Here is a 21,475-nt window from a genome sequence, read left to right as displayed (position 1 = left end):
AAGAAGAAGAAGAAGAAGAAGAAGAAGAAGAAGAAGAAGAAAACATTACTGACACTGACACTCAGGAATTAAAGTAATGAAGCAGGAGCTAAATAAGATTGGATGTGCCTAAAAAAATGATATAAAGCTTAGGGATAAGAAAACAGAAAAGGAAAAATTATCCCACCGTATTGCTGCTCAATAAATATGCAATGTTATTGCTCTCTGAGACTATTTAGGTCAAGACTGCGTTACAGTCATGATTGGCTCACTAGCTTAGTATTAAAGATTAAAGCACGCTTATGTCAACAGATACTATGTCTTTAGAGACATAATCCTGGAAATTTGTGCTAAAAAGGCATTTCTGACAATAGACTTTGACCGTTATTAAATATGTGGAAATTACCGATTAAAAACTCCAAACAACAGAGACTGTTGTTTCCAACTGTGGACTTTGGGTGCCGCTGTTGGCTAGACTGGAGAGCCTGGAGCGCCACTTCCCGCGCAGACGCAGAGCACTGCTTTCCAAGGAGCCCTTCCTCAGCTTATCCTTTAAATACCGGTACTTCCAAGCAAAAGAAGCATCGTTTCACAGACTAGAACTGGAATCAAAGTCCATTTGGAGCCCGGAGTATCCGCAGCACGCAGCTTCCTTGTAACCCGGAGTCTCCAGACTGGTGAGCAAGCAAAGGGAAACGAGGAGGATGCGGGAGGCCGCTGCCCAGAGGCTCCCGGTGCAGAGGCGGCCAATAATCCTTTTCTTCCTGCTGCCTTTGTTCTGCCCCGCGCTCTCCGAGCAGATCCGCTACAAGATCCCCGAGGAAATGCCCACCGGCTCGGTAGTGGGGAACCTCGCCAAGGACCTGGGCTTTACTGTCCAGGAGCTACCGACGCGAAAGCTGCGCATCAGTTCCGAGAAGCCTTACTTCAGTGTAAGTGCAACCAGCGGGGAATTGTTAGTGAGCAGCAGGCTGGACAGGGAGCAGATCTGCAGCAAGAAGCCTGAGTGTGTTCTGGAATTTGAGGCTGTTGCTGAGAATCCGTTGAACTTTTATCACGTGGACGTGGAGCTTGAGGACGTTAATGACCACATGCCAAAATTCCCGCACACATCCTTTGAATTGCAGATAAGTGAGTCCACAAAACCAGGGACACGATTTATCTTAGGATCTGCCCATGATGCTGATATTGGAACCAATTCTCTGCAGAATTACCAGCTGAGTCCCAGTGATCATTTCTCACTGGTGAATAAAGAGAAGTCAGACGGTAGTAAATACCCTGAAATGGTATTGAAGACACCTCTAGATCGGGAAAAGCAGAAATCCTACCACTTGACCTTGACTGCTTTAGACTTTGGGCATCCACCCCTCAACAGCACCGCACAGATACAAGTCCTAGTGACTGATGCCAATGATAACCCTCCAGTGTTCAGTCAAGATATATACAGGGTGAGCCTTCCAGAGAATGTGCACCCAGGAACCACCGTGCTTCGGGTGGTTGCCACAGACCAGGACGAGGGTGTCAATTCCGAGATTACGTTCTCTTTTAGGGAAGCTGGCCACATCACCCAATTTAGCCTGGATTCTAATACTGGGGAAATTACTACTCTGGATACATTGGACTTCGAAGAAGTCAAAGAATATTCCCTTATTTTGGAAGCAAAGGATGGCGGAGGGATGATTGCTCAGTGCACGGTGGAGATAGAAGTCCTGGATGAAAACGACCATGTCCCTGAAGTGCTATTCCAATCTCTACCAGACCTTGTAATGGAGGACGCTGAGCCAGGAACACATGTCGCTCTGCTTAAAACCCGAGACAAAGATTCTGGACGCAATGGAGAAGTCCTCTGCAAATTAGAAGGCGGTGCTCCGTTTAAAATACTCACTTCCTCAAGAAACACATATAAATTAGTGACGGACGGAGTTCTAGACCGAGAGCAGAATCCAGAATACAATATTACAATCAGAGCCACTGACAAGGGCGACCCGCCCCTCTCTTCCAGCTCTAGTGTCACCTTGCGTATTGGTGATGTGAATGATAACGCCCCAGTTTTCACAAAGTTTTCATATGCGGTCCATGTTGCAGAGAACAATCCTCCTGGAGCCTCCATCGCTCAAGTCAGCGCCTCTGACCCGGATTTGGGACCCAATGGTCACGTCTCCTACTCCATCATAGCCAGCGACCTGGAGCCTAAATCGCTGTGGTCCTACGTGTCTGTGAACCAGGACAGCGGAGTGGTGTTCGCTCAGCGCGCCTTCGACCACGAGCAGCTGCGCTCCTTCCAGCTGACACTGCAGGCGCGCGACCAGGGCTCGCCCCCGCTCAGCGCCAACGTGAGCATGCGCGTGCTGGTGGGCGACCGCAACGACAACGCCCCACGCGTGCTGTATCCCGCGCTCGAGCCCGACGGCTCCGCGCTCTTCGACATGGTGCCGCGCGCCGCCGAGCCCGGATACCTGGTCACCAAGGTGGTGGCTGTGGACGCCGACTCGGGACACAATGCCTGGCTGTCGTACCACGTGCTGCAGGCCAGCGATCCCGGGCTCTTCAGCCTGGGGCTGCGCACTGGCGAGGTGCGCACAGCGCGTGCCTTGGGCGACAGGGACGCGGCGCGGCAGCGCCTCCTGGTCGCTGTGCGGGACGGTGGACAACCGCCGCTCTCGGCTACAGCCACGCTGCACCTGATCTTCGCTGACAGCCTGCAGGAGGCCCTGCCGGACCTCAGCGATGACCCTCTGCCGTCGGACCCCCAGAGTGAGCTGCAGTTTTACCTGGTGGTGGCCTTGGCCTTGATATCTGTGCTTTTCCTCCTGGCTGTGATTCTAGCCATCGCACTCAGACTGCGACACTCGTCCAGCAGCAAGGCTTGGGGCTGCTTTCAGTCAGAAATTGTGATTCCCCCCAGCTACAATGACGGGACTTTGTCGTATTCCTACAACCTGTGTGCTGCACCCACGGGGAAGGCAGAATTTAACTCCTTATCTTGTGATGATCCTTTGAATTCCGGACAAGATATATTGTTTGGAGATCCAGCAGGGGGCGCGTTTCCACTCTGGAATTCCAGTGAGTCAACCTCCCATCAGGTGAGTTTCCTGCGAGCATAATGTCCTCCTTTCTGCTCAGTTCTCCAAAGTCTCAGGAAATATGTGCTTTTCATAGAGCCAGCTCTTAAGGCGATTATAGTGAAGAGTTGGTGGTGTGATTAAGTGTTAGAGCGCCTGCCTAATATGCTGACTCAGTCCCTAAGACCACCATGAAAAGTTTTAGTGGGTTAAAAAGTGCTCATGGGGTCTGGAGAGAGACTCGGCAGTTAAGAGCACTGGCTGCTCTTCCACAGGATTCGGGGTTAATTCCAAGCGCTCACACAGTCGCTAACAGTTGCTTGTGACTCCAGTCCCCGGGGATCTGACGCCCTCTTCTGCCTCTGAGGGTACCAGGCACACACAGTGCGCAGACAGAGCCTATACGCATTTAATAAATAAATAATTCTGAACAGTGACTATGTAATTCTTTAAATAACAGATAAAGTATGAGCACGTCTGTGCCTCAAAAGAATAACGTACCAGCCTTAGCTGTTCAGCAGGTGGTCTTAACTACAATGTGAAAATTTACTGAATCTCTTAGAATTTAATGAGATTTTTCCATGAATTTTGTTCCAGTTGCTCAATACAAGATGAATACTTGTTGTAGCTTGGACATAGTATATATAGAAAAGCAGACATCGGGCTCATGTCTTTAATCACAGCATTCGGGAGGCAAAAGCAGATGGATCTCTGAGTTTGAGGCTAGCCTGGTCTACATAGAGAGTTCCAAGACAGCCAGGGCTACACAGAGAAACTCTATGTAGAAAAACCGAAACCAAAACAAACAAAAATTCGCTGAGGCTCTGCAGTTAAGAACACTGGCTGCTCTTTCAGAAGATCTGAGTTCAAATCCCAGAACCCACATGATGGCTCATAACTGTAACTCCAGATAAATGAGGTGCGATGCCCTCTTCTGGTTTCCAAGGGTACCAGACATGAAAGTGGTGCAGACATACATGCAAACAAAATACTATATACAAAAAGGTCACTGAAATCCTTGAAGGAAAAAAACACCAAAATAGATGTTTTCTACTGATGTGGTTGTTATATCTTCTATAAGCTGTTGTTTTGTTTCTTGTGATTAATTCCTTTCCTACCAAATACTCCCAAAATAAGATCTCTTAAGCTTAACTTTATGTTCACAGCCCCTTGTAATTTTATGCAACATATTCTGTGTGGTCAGTCACTTAGCAAAAGGTTCAGTATTCATCAGAATATCAAAAGTTTTGATAATGCATTTATATAATGACAGCATTTGGGAAACAAAGGCAAGGATAGCCCAGGTTATATGAGACCCTTTCTAAACAAACAACCCAAACCTGGAAGGTCAAAAGCAGACTGTCATTGAAGCATAGGTTTTTGAGTTTCTTTGTACTGAAGCTCATTCAATAGGCTTCCCCATTGAAGAGGAGATGAACAATAGCTTTTGTCTGTTTCTCCCTTACATACTCCAACATATAATTTCAAAAATTATCACTAGCATTGTCTTGTGTAAATGATGTGGGAGTAGATACGCCAGTCAGAGAACAACTCCGTAGATCCCATCCTTTCCCTTCACCTTTTATTTGGCTTCCAAGGATAGAACTCATGTCACGAGGAGAGGAGGCTGGGAGTACAGGGAAGTAGCTGTCCCTCTGGCATCATCAGGTAAACAGGCCAGCTTCCTGGCCTGAGTTCCAGAGCCTGCAGATCGCCTGGGAACTGCACAGAGCTCCCAATCCCGGCGGGAGCATCAGGTAAACAGGCCAGCTTCCCGGCCTGTGTTCCAGAGCCTGCAGATCGCCTGGGAACTGCACAGAGCTCCCAATCCCGGCGGGAGCATCAGGTAAACAGGCCAGCTTCCCGGCCTGTGTTCCAGAGCCTGCAGATCGCCTGGGAACTGCACAGAGCTCCCAATCCCGGCGGGAGCATCAGGTAAACAGGCCAGCTTCCCGGCCTGTGTTCCAGACCCTGCAGATCGCCTGGGAACTGCACAGAGCTCCCAATCCCGGCGGGAGCAAAGCACCCCAGACTCCAGATCTTCTCTCCCACCAACGATTCCAGGAAAGGAGAGGAGGCTGGGAGTACAGGGAAGTAGCTGTCCCTCTGGCATCATCAGGTAAACAGGCCAGCTTCCCGGCCTGAGTTCCAGAGCCTGCAGATCGCCTGGGAACTGCACAGAGCTCCCAATCCCGGCGGGAGCATCAGGTAAACAGGCCAGCTTCCCGGCCTGTGTTCCAGAGCCTGCAGATCACCTGGGAACTGCACAGAGCTCCCAATCCCGGCGGGAGCATCAGGTAAACAGGCCAGCTTCCCGGCCTGTGTTCCAGAGCCTGCAGATCGCCTGGGAACTGCACAGAGCTCCCAATCCCGGCGGGAGCATCAGGTAAACAGGCCAGCTTCCTGGCCTGTGTTCCAGACCCTGCAGATCGCCTGGGAACTGCACAGAGCTCCCAATACCGGCGGGAGCAAAGCACCCCAGACTCCAGATCTTCTCTCCCACCAACGATTCCAGGAAAGGAGAGGAGGCTGGGAGTACAGGGAAGTAGCTGTCCCTCTGGCATCATCAGGTAAACAGGCCAGCTTCCCAGCCTGAGTTCCAGAGCCTGCAGATCGCCTGGGAACTGCACAGAGCTCCCAATCCCGGCGGGAGCCAAGCACCCCAGACTCCAGATCTTCTCTCCCACCAAAGAGACCAGGAAACTACAGGAACCAGGGAGACCAGGGGAGTAGCTGTTCCGGATCAGGTACAACAGGACCCAGCATAGGGTCCAGGGGACCAGGTAGGAGGCTAAGCGCCCCAGATTCCTGTTCTTCTTCTCTACCCACGGACCAGCATTTGGACAAGGCATAGAAGAACCACCAGATTACTGGACTTACTAGCACCCACCAAAGGGAACTCTGGTCCCCAGACCAGGAAGGGGCTCTTTCTGCACCCACTAAAAGAAGAGATGGGAAAGAGACAATACAAAAACACAGTCAGCAACAGAAAAACAAATATGACACCGCCAGATTCTAGAGACTCCACACCAGCAAGACCCCAATATTCAAACGCGAAGGAAGCAGAAGAGAACGATCTTAAAAGCACTTTCATGAAAATGATAGAGGCCCTAAAAGAGGATATTGGAAAATCCCTCAAAGAAATGGAAGAAAAAACAAACCAAAAAATGCAAGAAATGGAAGAAAAAACAAACCAAAAAATGCAAGAATTGGAAGAAAAAACAAACCAAAAACGGCACGAAATGGAAGAAGAAATGAAGCAAAAAATGCAAGAAATGGAAGAAAAAGCAAAGCAAAAAATGCAAGAATTAGAAGAAGAAACATACCAAATAAGGCAGGAAATGGAAGAAGCAACAAAGCAAAAAATGCAAGAAATGGTAGAAAAAACAAAGCAAAAAATGAAAAAAATGGAGGAAGAAACAAACCAAAAAAGGCAGGAAAGGGAAGAAGAAACAAAGCACAAAATCCAAGAAATGGAACAAAAAGCAAACCAAAAAATGCAAGAAATGGAAGAAAGAACAAACCAAAAAATTCATAAAAGGCAACAAACGGACGAACAGATAAACAGAAAATTGCAAGAAGCAATGCAAATGCTGCAAGGGTTGAAAACTGAAATAGAGACACTAAAAAAAACACAATCTGAAGAAAGGCAGAAAATAGAAAAGCTGGACAAACAGTCAGGCACTACCAATACAAGCATTACCAACAGAATAGAAGAGATGGAAGAGAGAATCTCAAGTGTTGAAGATACATTAGGAGAAATGGATTTATCAACCAAAGAAAACCTTAAATCCAACAAATCCTTAACACAAAACATCCAGGAATTATGGGACACCATGAAAAGACCAAACCTAAGAATAATAGGTATAGAAGAAGGAGAAGAAATCCACCTCAAAGGGGCAGAAGGCATATTCAACAAAATCATAGAAGAAAACTTTCCCAACCTTAAGAAAGACATGCCAATGAAGGTACAAGAAGCCTACAGAACACCAAATAGAGTGGACCACAAAAAAAATCCCTCGCCACATAATAATCAAGACCCCAAACATACAGAATAAAGAAAGAATATTAAGAGCAGCTAAGGAAAAAGGTCAAGTAACATATAAAGGCAGACCTATCAGAATTACACCTGATTTCTCCATGGAAACTCTGAAAGCCAGAAGGTCCTGGATAGATATTCTACCTACACTAAGAGACCATGGATGCCAGCCCAGACTACTATACCCGGCAAAGCTCTCAATCACTATAGACGGAGAAAACAAGATATTCCATGACAAAACTAGATTCAACCAATATGTGTCCACTAACCCAGCCCTACAGAAAATTTTGGAAGGAAAACTCCAACCCAAGGAAGCTAACTACAACCAGAAAAACATAAGCATTAGAGAATCCCTCTCTACCAACAGCCAAAAGAACAAAGGGGCGAAATTCCACCCATAATTCCACCAACAACAACCATCGCAAATCGAAGAAGGATGAGCAATCAATGGTCATTAATATCCCTCAATATTAATGGCCTTAACTCACCCATAAAAAGACACAGACTAGCAGAATGGATTCGAAGACAGAACCCTTCCTTCTGCTGCATACAAGAAACACACCTCACCCTCAAAGACAGACATTACTTGAGAGTTAAAGGTTGGGAAAAAATTTTTCAATCAAATGGACCCAAGAAACAAGCAGGGGTAGCAATCCTAATATCTAACAAACTAGACTTTAAAATAAAATCAATCAAAAGAGATGAAGGAGGTCATTACATACTCATCACAGGTGAAACCCACCAAGAGGAAGTGTCTATCCTGAACATCTATGCCCCCAATACAAAGGCATCCACATTCGTTAAAGAAACATTATTAGAACTTAAATCTCATCTAAAGCCCCACACAGTTATAGTGGGAGATTTCAACACACCACTCTCACCACTAGACAAGAATACCAGACAGGAACTCAACAAAGAAGCAAAGGGTCTAATAGAAGTAATGACCCAACTGGGATTAACAGATATCTATAGAACATTTCATCCACATAAAAAAGAATATACCTTCTTCTCACCACCACATGGAACCTTCTCAAAAATCGACCACATACTTGGCAACATATCAAACCTCAGCAGCTACAAAAAAATTGGAATAACTCCATGCATCTTATCAGACCACCATGCCTTAAAATTAGAATTCAACAACAACACAAAGTGCAGAAAACCTACAAACTCATGGAAATTGAATAATGCTCAACTGCACCATCCCTGGGTCAAAGAGGAAATAAAAAAAGAAATTAAAGACTTCCTCGAACTCAATGAGAATGAAGACACAACATACCCAAACCTATGGGACACTTTGAAAGCAGTGCTACGGGGAAGTTCATAGCACTAAGTGCTCACATGAAGAAACAGGAAAACAGTTATACCAGAGAATTAACATCACAGCTAAAAGCTCTAGAACACAAAGAAGCAAACTCCCCCAGGAGGAGTAGACGCCAAGAAATAATCAAATTGAGGGCTGAAATCAACAAAGTAGAAACCAGGAAAACAATACAAAGAATCAATGCAACGAAGAGTTGGTTCTTTGAGAAAATCAACAAGATAGACAAACCTTTGTCCAAACTTACCAAACAGCAGAGAGTGAACACGCAAATTAACAAAATCAGAAATGAAAAGGGGGACATAACAACAGACTCTGAGGAAATCCAGAGAATCATTAGGTCATACTTTGAAAACCTGTACTCCACAAAATTCGAAAATTTAAAGGAAATGGATGACTTCCTGGACAGCTATCATTTGCCAAAACTAAATCAAGAACAGATAAGCAATTTAAATAGACCTATAACCCCTATGGAAATAGAAGCTGTCATCAAAAGTCTCCCAACCAAAAAAAGTCCAGGTCCAGATGGCCTCAGTGCAGAATTCTACCACAAATTCAAAGAACAGCTTATACCAATTCTTCTCAAAGTGTTCCACACAATAGAAGCAGAAGGGTCTTTGCCAAACTCTTTCTATGAGGCTTCAATAACCTTGATCCCCAAGCCACACAAAGATACAACCAAGAAAGAGAACTTCAGACCAATATCCCTCATGAACATTGATGCAAAAATACTCAATAAAATACTGGCAAATCGGATCCAAGAACACATCAAAACAATCATTCACCACGATCAAGTAGGTTTCATCCCAGGGATGCAGGGATGGTTCAACATACGAAAATCCATCAACGTAATCCACCATATAAACAAGCTGAAAAACAAAAATCACATGATCATCTCACTAGATGCTGAAAAAGCCTTTGACAAAATCCAACATCCCTTCATGATAAAGGTCTTGGAGAGATCTGGGATAACAGGGACATACTTAAACATAATAAAAGCCATATACAGTAAACCAACAGCCAACATCAAACTAAATGGACAGAAACTCAACGCAATTCCTCTAAAATCAGGAACAAAACAAGGCTGTCCACTCTCTCCATACCTTTTCAACATGGTACTTGAAGTTCTAGCTATAGCCATACGACAACAAAGGGGGATCAAGGGGATACAAATTGGGAAGGAAGAAGTCAAACTTTCACTGTTTGCAGACGATATGATAGTTTATATCAGTGACCCAAAGAACTCTACCAGGGAACTCTTACAGCTGATTAACACCTTCAGCAAAGTGGCAGGTTACAAGATCAACTCAAGAAAGTCAGTAGCCCTACTATATACAGATGATAAAAGGGCTGAAAGAGAAATCAGAGAAACATCACCCTTTACAATTGCCACAAACAACATAAAATACCTTGGGGTAACGCTAACCAAACAAGTGAAAGACCTGTATCGTAAGAACTTTGAATCTTTAAAGAAAGAAATTAAAGAAGCCCTCAGAAAATGGAAAGATCTCCCATGCTCATGGATAGGTAGGATCAATGTAGTAAAAATGGCAATCCTGCCAAAAGCAATCTACAGATTCAATGCTATCCCCATTAAAATCCCAGCACAGTTCTTCACAGACCTTGAAAGAACAATAATCAATTTTGTATGGAAAAACAAAAGACCCAGGATAGCCAAAACAACCCTGTTCAACAAGGCAACGTCCGGAGGCATCAATATCCCTGACCTCAAGCTCTATTATAGAGCTATAGTCCTGAAAACAGCTTGGTATTGGCACAAAAATAGACAGGCAGACCAATGGAATCGAATTGAAAATCCGGGTATTAACCCACACACGTACGAACATCTGATCTTCGACAAAGAAGCTAAAAATATACAATGGAATAAAGAAAGCATCTTCAACAAATGGTGCTGGCATAATTGGAGACTGGCATGTAGAAAAATGCGGATTGATCCATGTTTATCGCCATGCACAAAACTTAAGTCCAAATGGATCAAAGACCTCAACATAAATCCAGCCACACTGAACCTCTTAGAAGAGAAAGTGGGTGGTACCCTTGAAAGAATTGGTACAGGAGACAGCTTCCTGAACATAACACCAGTAGCACAGACAGTGAGCTCAACAATTAATAAATGGGACCTACTGAAACTGAGAAGCTTCTGTAAGGCAAAGGACACAGTCAGCAAGACAAAAAGGCAGCCCACAGAATGGGAAAAAATATTCACTAATCCCACATCTGACAGAGGGTTGATCTCCAAAATTTACAAAGAACTCAAGAAGCAAGTCTCCAAAACAGCAAAGGACCCAATTAAGAAGTGGGCTGCAGAACTAAATAGAGAGTTTTCAATAGAGGAGTCTAAAATGGCTGAGAGGCACTTGAGAAAGTGCTCAACATCCTTAGCCATCCGGGAAATGCAAATCAAAGCAACTCTGAGATACCATCTCACTCCTGTCAGAATGGCTAAAATCAAAAACACCAATGACAATTTATGCTGGAGAGGATGTGGTGAAAGGGGGACACTCCTCCATTGCTGGTGGGAGTGCCAACTGGTTCAGCCACTTTGGAAAGCAGTATGGAGATTCCTCAGAAAAATGGGAATAAACCTACCACAAGACCCAGCAACTGCACTCTTAGGCATATATCCAAAAGATGCCCATTCATATAACAAAGATGTCTGTTCCACTATGTTCATAGCAGCTTTATTTGTAATAGCCAGAACTTGGAAGCAACCTAGATGTCCCTCACCCGAAGAATGGATAGAGAAAATGTGGTACATCTACACAATGGAGTACTATTCAGCAGAAAAAAATAATGGAATCATGAGATTCGCAGGCAAATGGATGACACTAGAAGAAACCATCCTGAGTGAGGTAACCCAGTCACAAAAAGAGAAACATGGCATGTACTCTCTCATATATGGATTTTAGACATAGATCTGGGGAGTGCCAGCCTACAATCCTATTGCCAGAGAGTCTGGGAAACAGAAACTTCATTTACTGGCTGGTTAAGTACTGAGCTGAACTCAAGAAAGCCAGTATCAGAGAGGGAGGACTGATGATCAAAGGGATTAAGACTGGGCTGGTTGAACCCCCAGAAACAGCTGACCAGACAAAGGTTAACTCTTGAATCCCAGGCATCAGCCTGGGAATCCAGCATGGGACTGATCAAGACCCCCTGAATCTGGGTGTCAGTGAGGAGGCCTAGGTAATCTATTGAGCCTTGGACAGCAGATCAGTACCCATCCCAAGTATACACACGGTCTCTGGACTCCCATAGAACAATGTGAGGTGCACTCTCACCCTGAACTCTTGGGGAAGGGTCTAGGCCCTGCCCTATATGAAATGACAGACTATGGACACCCCCATGGAGGGCCTCACCCTCCCTGGGGGAATGAGGGGATAACGGGGGGGGATGGGGGAGGGCACGGGAGGAGGGGAGGGAAAGGGAGAGGGACCTCGTACTGACTTGTGAAGCAACCTTGTTTCTTATCTAAATTTAAAATGGAAAATAAAAAAATATTAATAAAAAAAAAAAAAAAAAAAAAAAAAAAGAACTCATGTCACAAGGCTTGGGAGGCAAGTGCATCTGTCCACTGAGCCATCTGGATGGACTCTAGCAGAAAATTCAACTGTCTTTTTATTGTTCTCCTAAACCAAAATATGTAGAGATCTACAAATTAGACTACCTCTGGGAGAGAAATGGTCTTGAAACTTTCAAATATTAGACAAGCTTCCCAGGCTGATGAACATCTGGAAAATAGCAATATATGCGAAAGGTCACACAGTACATCACGCCCCTCCTGCTGGGCACCTGCTTCAGACGCTGGCTGCTTCAGACTATTGATGGAAAGTGCCTTCGTAGTGGCATTTACTGTTTGGCTTCTTTGATAATTATACTTCTCACTTTTTATTGTGAAAGTTATAGGAGTGGAGCTAACCGTGTGTGTGTGTGTGTGTGTGTGTGTGTGTGTGTGTGTGTTTCTCCCTTAAACAGTCATCTGATTTAAAGTGTAATTATTGCCATGGTGCACACTTTAAACCCCAGCACAGGGAGGCAGAGACAAATGGAGCTCTCTGAGTTCAGGGCTAGCCTGGTATACAGAGGGAGTTCCAGGATAGCCAGAGCTACATAGGTAGACCCTGTCTCAAAAAACTATCCCCCCAAAGAGGGGGATAGAGTGTTGCTGTTAACTGTGTCTTTATCTGTTCCTTTCCAGTATTTTTTTCTACTAGGAAGAAATCAATGATTTAAACAAGATAACAAGTCAGTATAATCTCTAATTTAAAAAAACTCGAATCGTAAAATATTTGTCCTGTTAAAATTTCACAACGTTAATCTGAAAAATTATCGGTGTGTAATTAAAATAACATATAGAAAACAATCATAAAACCATCAACTCTGTGGAAAACTACTATGATGGTTAGCTTAAACCAGATGAAACAATCTCCAAATGATCATCTCCAATGGATCTATTTTGTCTGAAAATAGAGTTCTTAATTAAGCCGTATATATTGAAAAAATTCGCACAAAGCTAAGGAACATTTGGGAAATAAAACTGCTCTGTTTACTTTTAGGAGTGAATGTAGAATGCCATTTGATATAATGATAACCCACGGATCTAATAATTAATATACTCACACTATCACACACATTTGCACTTTCTTCTAAAATACATATTTAGGAACAAATTTAAACTTAAAAAATAACGAAAAGCGCCTAACTCGTAAGGCTTTAGTAACTGCGTCTAAGTGCAGTAACAATTTAGGACTCTAAGCGCCGCTGTTCACCTGCTGAGAGAGAAACGCACTCAAATTCTCAACACTAACAAAATCAGACTGGCAGATTCCAGAGTCCAACTGAGGGACTGCGGTTTGTGGGTCTCCAGATTTCCGTAAGATTACTGTTTCCATCACCACAACCAAAGGTAAACCAGCCGCTTATGCACGGTGAAGACAGAGGGGATTCTTTTGCAAATCAGCAATGGCCGCTGCCAAGAACATACACGGGCATGGCCGGCTGATCCTGTTTTGTACGATGATGGGGACGCTGTGCCAGACCGGGGAAGGACAGATCCGCTACTCCGTGCCAGAGGAGACAGACAAAGGCACGGTTGTGGGCAACATCTCCAAGGACTTGGGACTGGGGTCGCGCGAGCTGGCGGAGCGCGGGGTCCGCATCGTCTCCAGAGGTAGGTCGCAGCTTTTCTCCCTGAACCCGCGGAGCGGCAGCTTGGTCACCGCAGGCAGGATAGACCGGGAGGAGCTGTGCGCCCAGAGCGCGCCCTGCCTTGCAAATGTTAACATCCTAGTGGAGGACAAAGGAAAACTCTTTGGGGTAGAAATTGAAATAACTGATATTAACGATAATAATCCGAAGTTTCATGTTGAAGATCTGGAAGTGAAAATTAACGAAATCGCTGCCCCTGGAGCGCGGTATCCGCTCCCAGAAGCTGTTGATCCAGATGTGGGCATAAACTCCCTCCAGAGTTACCAGCTCAGCCCCAACCAACACTTCTCTCTACACCTGCAAACCGGAGATGACGGAACTATAAACCCAGAGCTGGTGCTGGAGCGCACCCTGGACCGAGAGGAAGAGCCCACTCACCACCTGGTCCTCACCGCCTCCGATGGTGGCAACCCGCGCCACTCCAGCACAGCGCTCATCCAGGTCACAGTGATGGATACAAATGACAATGCCCCTGTTTTTGACCAACCGGTTTACCGCGTGAAAGTCCTTGAGAACGTGGCCCCTGGCACCTTGCTGCTCACAGTGAGAGCTAGCGACCCGGATGAGGGTGCCAATGGAAAAGTGACATATAAATTCCGGAAAATTAATGAAAAACAGTCCCTGTTATTTCATCTTCATGAAAGCACCGGGGAAATATCAGTAGAGAAAACTCTGGACTATGAGGAATGTTCATTATATGAAATGGAAATACAGGCTGAAGATGTGGGGGCGCTTCTGGGGAGGAGCAAAGTGATAATTACGGTAGAAGATGTAAACGACAATCGGCCAGAAGTGACCATTACATCCTTGTTTAACCCAGTGTTGGAAAATTCTCTTCCTGGTACAGTAATTGCCTTCTTGAATGTGCATGACCGGGACTCTGGAAAGAACGGTCAAGTTGTCTGCTCCACACATGAGAACTTACCTTTTAAATTGGAAAAGTCAATAGATAATTATTATAGATTGGTCACATGGAAATATTTGGACCGAGAAAAGGTCTCTGTCTACAATATCACAGTGATAGCTTCAGATCTAGGAGCCCCACCTCTGTCTACTGAAACTTACATTGCCCTGATTGTGGCAGACACTAACGACAACCCTCCTCGTTTTCCTCACACCTCCTACACAGCCTACATTCCAGAAAACAACCTGAGAGGAGCCTCCATCTTCTCGTTGACTGCACACGACCCTGACAGCCAGGAAAACGCACAGGTCACTTACTCTGTGTCTGAGGACACCATTCAGGGAGTACCTTTGTCCTCTTACATCTCCATCAACTCAGACACTGGTGTCCTGTATGCTCTGCAATCTTTTGACTTTGAAAAGATCCAAGACTTGCAGTTATTGGTCATTGCCAGTGACAGCGGAAGCCCACCACTCAGCAGCAATGCATCACTGAGCTTGTTTGTGTTGGACCAGAATGACAATGCACCAGAGATCCTATACCCTGGCCTTCCCACAGATGGCTCCACTGGTGTGGAGCTGGCACCCCGCTCTGCAGAGCCTGGATACCTGGTGACCAAGGTGGTGGCGGTGGACAGAGACTCTGGACAGAACGCCTGGCTGTCCTACCGTCTGCTCAAGGCCAGCGAGCCCGGGCTCTTCTCAGTCGGGCTTCACACCGGTGAGGTGCGCACTACACGGGCCCTGCTGGACAGAGACGCCCTCAAGCAGAACCTGGTGGTGGCGGTGCAGGACCACGGGCAGCCGCCCCTCTCCGCCACTGTAACTCTAACTGTGGCAGTGGCTAACAGCATCCCTGAAGTGTTGGCTGACTTGAGCAGCCTTAGGACCCCTGGAACCCCAGAGGATTCGGCTCTCACGCTCCACCTGGTGGTGGCAGTGGCTGTTGTCTCCTGTGTCTTCCTTGTCTTTGTCATTGTCCTCGTAGCACTCAGACTTCAGCTCTGGCAGAAGTCTCGCCAGTTCCGGGCCTCCAGAGGTGGTTTGACCTCTGCACCTCCCTCACATTTTGTGGGCATCGATGGGGTACAAGCCTTTCTAAAAACCTATTCTCATGAAGTCTCCCTCACTTCAGGCTCTCAGGCAAGCCACATTATCTTTCCTCAGCCCAATTATGCAGACATGCTCATTAACCAGGAAAGCAGTGAGAGAGACGATTCTTTATTAACAGCCGTAGATTTCCATGAGAGTAAGGATGAAGACGCTTGTTCTCTGGTAAGTTCGGTTCTCTGACTCTCAAAACTTTTGTGTGTATTTAAATGATGGTATTGTACAACTGAACACCTGAAAGTCATAAGACGTTGTTTAATTTGTTTTCAAGGACAGGCCTGGGAATGTAAGTTAGTTATCAGAGTGCTTGCCTAACTTGCACGAATCCTGAGTTTGAGCCCCAGCACCAGATAAACTGGGTGGGGTAGCAGATGCCTATAATCCTAGCACATGGGGGTAGGGTGACAGCAGGAGGATCAGAAGTTCAAGGTCATCCTCTGGTACCATAGTAAGTTCATGCTAGCTTGGGCTATGTGAGACTCTGTCTTAAAACACACCCCCAAAAAAACCCATTCAAGAAACTCAAGCAAGACATTGTTCAACCTTTAAACATCCATTTGTTTTTATCACTCATTCAGTTAAGAACTAATTATCTACCATACACAGTAAGTTTCCTACTTGAGCACCTTTATATTCTGTTAGGACTATAGAAAAGTAATTGAGATTTCCAAATCCTTAATAATTACCTTAGTAACCATCAACTATGTCACAATTATGTTAGTCTACAAGTAAGCACTGCAAGAATTCTCCAGTTTAAACATCTTTTGAAGCCTGCTTCTCCATCAGTATTCACCAATTCACTACTGCTTACTATACTTCAAATGGCAAGCACATTTTAAAATATGGAACTTGGTAGAAGGTGAAACCGGTGTGTGAATGTTTAGTGTGTGTGCACATATAGACCTTCTCTGACTCTATACAAATAGAAATATGGAATCTAAATCCTCAACTAGTCTTACCTCCAAAAGAAAAGCAACAAAATCTCAACTTCAATAAACTTTAGTCTGGGTTGTGGTGGTGCATGCCTTTCATCCCAGCACTCAGGAAGCAGAGGCAGGTGGATCTCTGTGAGTTAGAGGCCAGCCAGGTCTACAGATTGAGTTCCAGGACAGGCAGGGGTACACAGAGAAACCATGTTTTGAAAAAAAACAAAAAAGAAGAAAGAGAAAAAGAACGTTTTGTAAAGTACTAAACAGTCTATTTCAGCAGACTTACCATGAGCATTTTAGGCTGTACATCCATCTGGAATAGAGAGAGCTCAAGGATGATACACAAATTCCAAATAAGTTAAACTATACACATTATCTGCATTCCTTCTTGTAGCATTTGAATAAAGCTAACTCCTAGTTTATCAGGTCAAAACTAAAAGAGAAGATAAAAATCATTCATGATTGTTGAGAAGGGTTATCTCCCAAGGACTGTGTCATGCCCCATCCTGTGTTGCATATACACTGGAGTAGAAAATAACTTCCTACATTCTGTAATATCTGGGTGCACAATCATTTAAGGAGACAACTATATCATTGGCACTTTGTCATTTTGTTAGGGACAAAGAAAATTATCTCTTGCCTATTGTGTGCAGGGTACTGGTTTGATTTCCATCACCTCAAAAACTAATTAATGGAGTATAACGTTAAACCAAATGTCATTATATTCAGTAACTTTACATAATGGGCTTACTATGAGGCCTATTTCTCCAATTCCAAAGTCATTACATGATAATAGTGTAGTTCATGGGTAAAAAATATTTGTTGCAAATAGCTAATAACTTACCTAGTAATTTTTATAATGAATTAGTGTAATATAAAAAGTAAGATAGAAACCATGTGTGGTGGTGCATGTCTTTAATCCCAGAACTCAGGAGGCAGAGGCAGGAGGATCTCAATGAGTTCAAGACCAGCCTGGTCTACAAATCAAGTTCCAGGACAACCAGATTTGTTACACTGAGAAACTCTGTTTTAAAAAAATAACAAAAGCTGGGCGGTGGTGGCACATGCCTTTAATCCCAGCACTCAGAAGGCAGAGGCAGGCGGATCTCTGTCAGTTAGAGGATGGGCTGGTCCGACAGCCTCCAAAACAATACAGAGAAACCCTGTCTCATAAAAAAAACAAAAAACAAAACAACAACAAGTAGGACAGATACTATATAATTTGGGAATAAGAAAAGGGGAGATTTGGCAGGCTGTACTATATCTGGGCCACATCACTGAGACTGTCTTCTCAAATGAGCATCTCCTAAGAAGCCATAAAGATTCTCTTTGTTTTTAAAAAGATATGTGGACAGTACCAGGAAGAAAGGATGTCTGAGGAATGGGACAGACATGCCCAAGCACAAAAAATAATAATTTACAACAGTAGTGGTGTTTCCAAACATTATGAAGCAGCATTGATTACCTACAAATATGAAAGAATTATAGAAATAAGAGGAGTAAACATAGTTTCAACATAACACAGCCAACAAAGAAATAAATTTGTGAAATTAATAATCCAATAGACTTCGAGGGTAAGAATAATGTCACATTAGTTACTAAATTCTTACTCAAAGGGGCAACACTTTGCTTTAGGTAAAAGCACAGTGACCAAACAATGGGCCAATATATGTAGGTTTGCATAAAAACAATGTGATGTTTCCAACAATCTTAAAAGAATAAAAAGACATATGAAAGAGGTGTTTCAAACTGTTCAATATATGAATATTAAAATATGACTTGTTTAGTTGAGCACAAATGTTGTATTGTTAGCTGAGGAAAGAAGAGAAATACAAAAACAACAAAACCCTCCAAACAGCAGAGGCTGCAGTTTCCTAATATTGACTCTGGGCGCCGCTGTTGGCCAGACTGGAGAGCCTGGAGCGCCACTTCCCGCGCAGACGCAGAGCGCTTTCCCAGGCTCTTTTCTCCGCTACTTCCAAGCAAAAGAAGCATCGTTTTACAGACTAGAACTGGAATCAAAGTCCATTTGGAGCCCGGAGTATCCGCAGCACGCAGCTTCCTTGTAACCCGGAGTCTCCAGACTGGTGAGCAAGCAAAGGGAAACGAGGAGGATGCGGGAGGCCGCTGCCCAGAGGCTCCCGGTGCAGAGGCGGCCAATAATCCTTTTCTTCCTGCTTCCTTTGTTCTGCCCCGCGCTCTCCGAGCAGATCCGCTACAAGATCCCCGAGGAAATGCCTACCGGCTCGGTAGTGGGGAACCTCGCCAAGGACCTGGGCTTTACTGTCCAGGAGCTACCGACGCGAAAGCTGCGCATCAGTTCCAAGAAGCCTTACTTCAGTGTAAGGGCAACCAGCGGGGAATTGTTAGTGAGCAGCAGGCTGGACAGGGAGCAGATCTGCGGCAAGAAGCCTGAGTGTGTTCTGGAATTTGAGGCTGTTGCTGAGAATCCGTTGAACTTTTATCACGTGGACGTGGAGCTTGAGGACGTTAATGACCACATGCCAAAATTCCCGCACACATCCTCAGAGTTGCTAATAAGTGAGTCTGCCCAACCGGGCACCCGTTTTATATTAGAGGTAGCAGAAGATGCGGACATTGCCTTAAACTCGCTACAGAATTACAAAATCTCGCTTAGCCCTAGTTTTTCACTAGTGAATAAAGAAAAACAAGATGGCCGTAAATACCCGGAATTGGTATTGGAGAACACGTTAGACCGCGAGCAGCAGAATTTCTACCGATTAGTCCTGACTGCCTTAGACGGCGGGAATCCTCCTCTAAGTGGCACCACTGAGCTTCGGATACAGGTCACTGATGCCAACGATAACCCTCCGGTGTTCAGCCAGGAAGTGTACAGAGTCCGCCTTCCGGAAAACGTGCCCCCGGGCACAACGATGCTACAGGTGACAGCTACCGACAAGGATGAGGGCATAAATTCGGAGATTACTTATTCCTTCTACAGAGCTGGGCAAGTGTTTGGTCTAAACTCAAAGACTGGAGAAATTACAACTCAGAGGACCCTGGATTTTGAAGAAATCAAAGACTATTCTATAGTAGTGGAAGCACGGGATGGTGGAGGCCTCGTTGCACAGTGTACAGTTGAAATTAACATTCAAGATGAAAATGACAACAGCCCAGAAGTTACAATCGATTCCCTACTCGAAACGATTCTAGAAAATGCAGTGCCAGGAACACTAATTGCATTGATCAAAATTCACGACGGAGATTCTGGGGAGAACGGAGAGGTTAATTGTCGACTAGAAGGTGAAGTGCCCTTTAAAATTATCTCTTCTTCCAAAAACTCGTATAAATTAGTAACAGATAGAACCTTAGACCGAGAGCTGACCCCAGAATACAACGTCACCATCACCGCCACTGATAGAGGCAAGCCACCCCTCTCCTCCAGCACGAAAGTCACCCTGCACATTGGTGACATCAATGACAACGCCCCGCTTTTCTACCAGGCCTCCTACTTGGTGTATGTAGCCGAGAACAACGCACCCGGAGTCTCCATCGCACAAGTCAGCGCCTCTGACCCGGATTTAGGACCCAATGGTCACGTCTCCTACTCCATCATAGCCAGCGACCTGGAGCCTAAATCGCTGTGGTCCTACGTGACCGTGAACGCTCAGAGCGGAGTGGTGTTCGCTCAGCGCGCCTTCGACCACGAGCAGCTGCGCTCCTTCCAGCTGACACTGCAGGCGCGCGACCAGGGCTCGCCCTCGCTCAGCGCCAACGTGAGCATGCGCGTGCTGGTGGGCGACCGCAACGACAACGCCCCACGCGTGCTGTACCCCGCGCTCGAGCCCGACGGCTCCGCGCTCTTCGACATGGTGCCGCGCGCCGCCGAGCCCGGATACCTGGTCACCAAGGTGGTGGCTGTGGACGCCGACTCGGGACACAATGCCTGGCTGTCGTACCACGTGCTGCAGGCCAGCGATCCCGGGCTCTTCAGCCTGGGGCTGCGCACTGGCGAGGTGCGCACAGCGCGTGCCTTGGGTGACAGGGACGCGACGCGGCAGCGCCTCCTGGTCGCTGTGCGGGACGGTGGACAACCGCCGCTCTCGGCTACAGCCACGCTGCACCTGATCTTCGCTGACAGCCTGCAGGAGGCCCTGCCGGACCTCAGCGATGACCCTCTGCCGTCGGACCCCCAGAGTGAGCTGCAGTTTTACCTGGTGGTGGCCTTGGCCCTGATTTCTGTGCTTTTCCTCCTGGCTGTGATTCTAGCCATTGCACTCAGACTGCGACACTCCTCCAGCCCTTCTGTCTGGGGCTGCTTTCAGCCTGGATTTTGTTCTGAGTCTAGACCTGTGGTTCCCCCCAACTACTGTGACGGTACTTTGCCGTATTCCTACAATCTGTACGGTGTACATGCCACAAAGACAGAGTGTGATTTCCTAAAATGTAGTGAGCCATTGAGTTCAGGACAAGGCCTTCTTTGCCCTGAGTCATCCGGGGCCTTGTTTCCACCTTGTGATGCCAGTGAGCCGACTTCCCACCCGGAACCTCTGACATCGGTGAGTTCCCTTCAAACTTTTGCTTCTTTCTCTGTTACTAAACCACACAACTATCTATGTGTTCTGGCCCCCTTTAAAAAAATGTTAAAATGGCTTAGAAAGTTCTATTTCCCTTCATCAATGAAGGTGAGATGAATTGTGATATAAAATGAGTTCCAGAAAGGAATTTAAAAGGGTACAGATTTACAGTGTAGTGAAATATCCACACAATACTGAGTGTGTGCTATTAACTTCACAACAAAATAAGAGGACAATTTTTTCAAAATGATTGAAATTTACCCATTGGTTTTCTTGGTTTTGAGACAGAGTCTTGGTAGGTAGTTTATAAGGTCGCCTTGACTGGTAACTCACCAACCATCCCAGACTGGCCTGGAAGTTATTAC

The 21,475-nt window shown here is 45.6% G+C and overlaps 1 protein-coding gene across 13 annotated transcripts in view; it reads left to right on the top strand.

The window, feature by feature from the left end:
* The window catches only part of LOC101832181 (protocadherin gamma-C4), a 210,359-nt gene that overhangs the window by 83,382 nt on the left and 105,502 nt on the right, over positions 1-21,475 (top strand). Inside the window, exon 1 of one of the 13 annotated variants that reach the window (XM_040741908.1) lies at positions 1-3,062. The exons of 10 other annotated variants lie outside the window; for them this stretch is intronic. In XM_040741908.1, coding sequence (XP_040597842.1) covers positions 684-3,062 — 2,379 coding nt within the window. In that variant the 5' untranslated portion in view covers positions 1-683. Of the gene's footprint in view, positions 3,063-11,957; positions 15,809-18,387; positions 21,093-21,475 lie in introns of those variants that run through there. 2 more of the 13 variants (XM_013112684.3, XM_040741906.1) reach the window with 2 other exon arrangements.

The sequence above is a fragment of the Mesocricetus auratus genome, unplaced genomic scaffold, assembly GCF_017639785.1.
Source record: "Mesocricetus auratus isolate SY011 unplaced genomic scaffold, BCM_Maur_2.0 Super-Scaffold_6730, whole genome shotgun sequence".
Lineage (NCBI taxonomy): Eukaryota > Metazoa > Chordata > Mammalia > Rodentia > Cricetidae > Mesocricetus > Mesocricetus auratus.
This window is presented reverse-complemented; position numbering and strand designations above follow the sequence as displayed.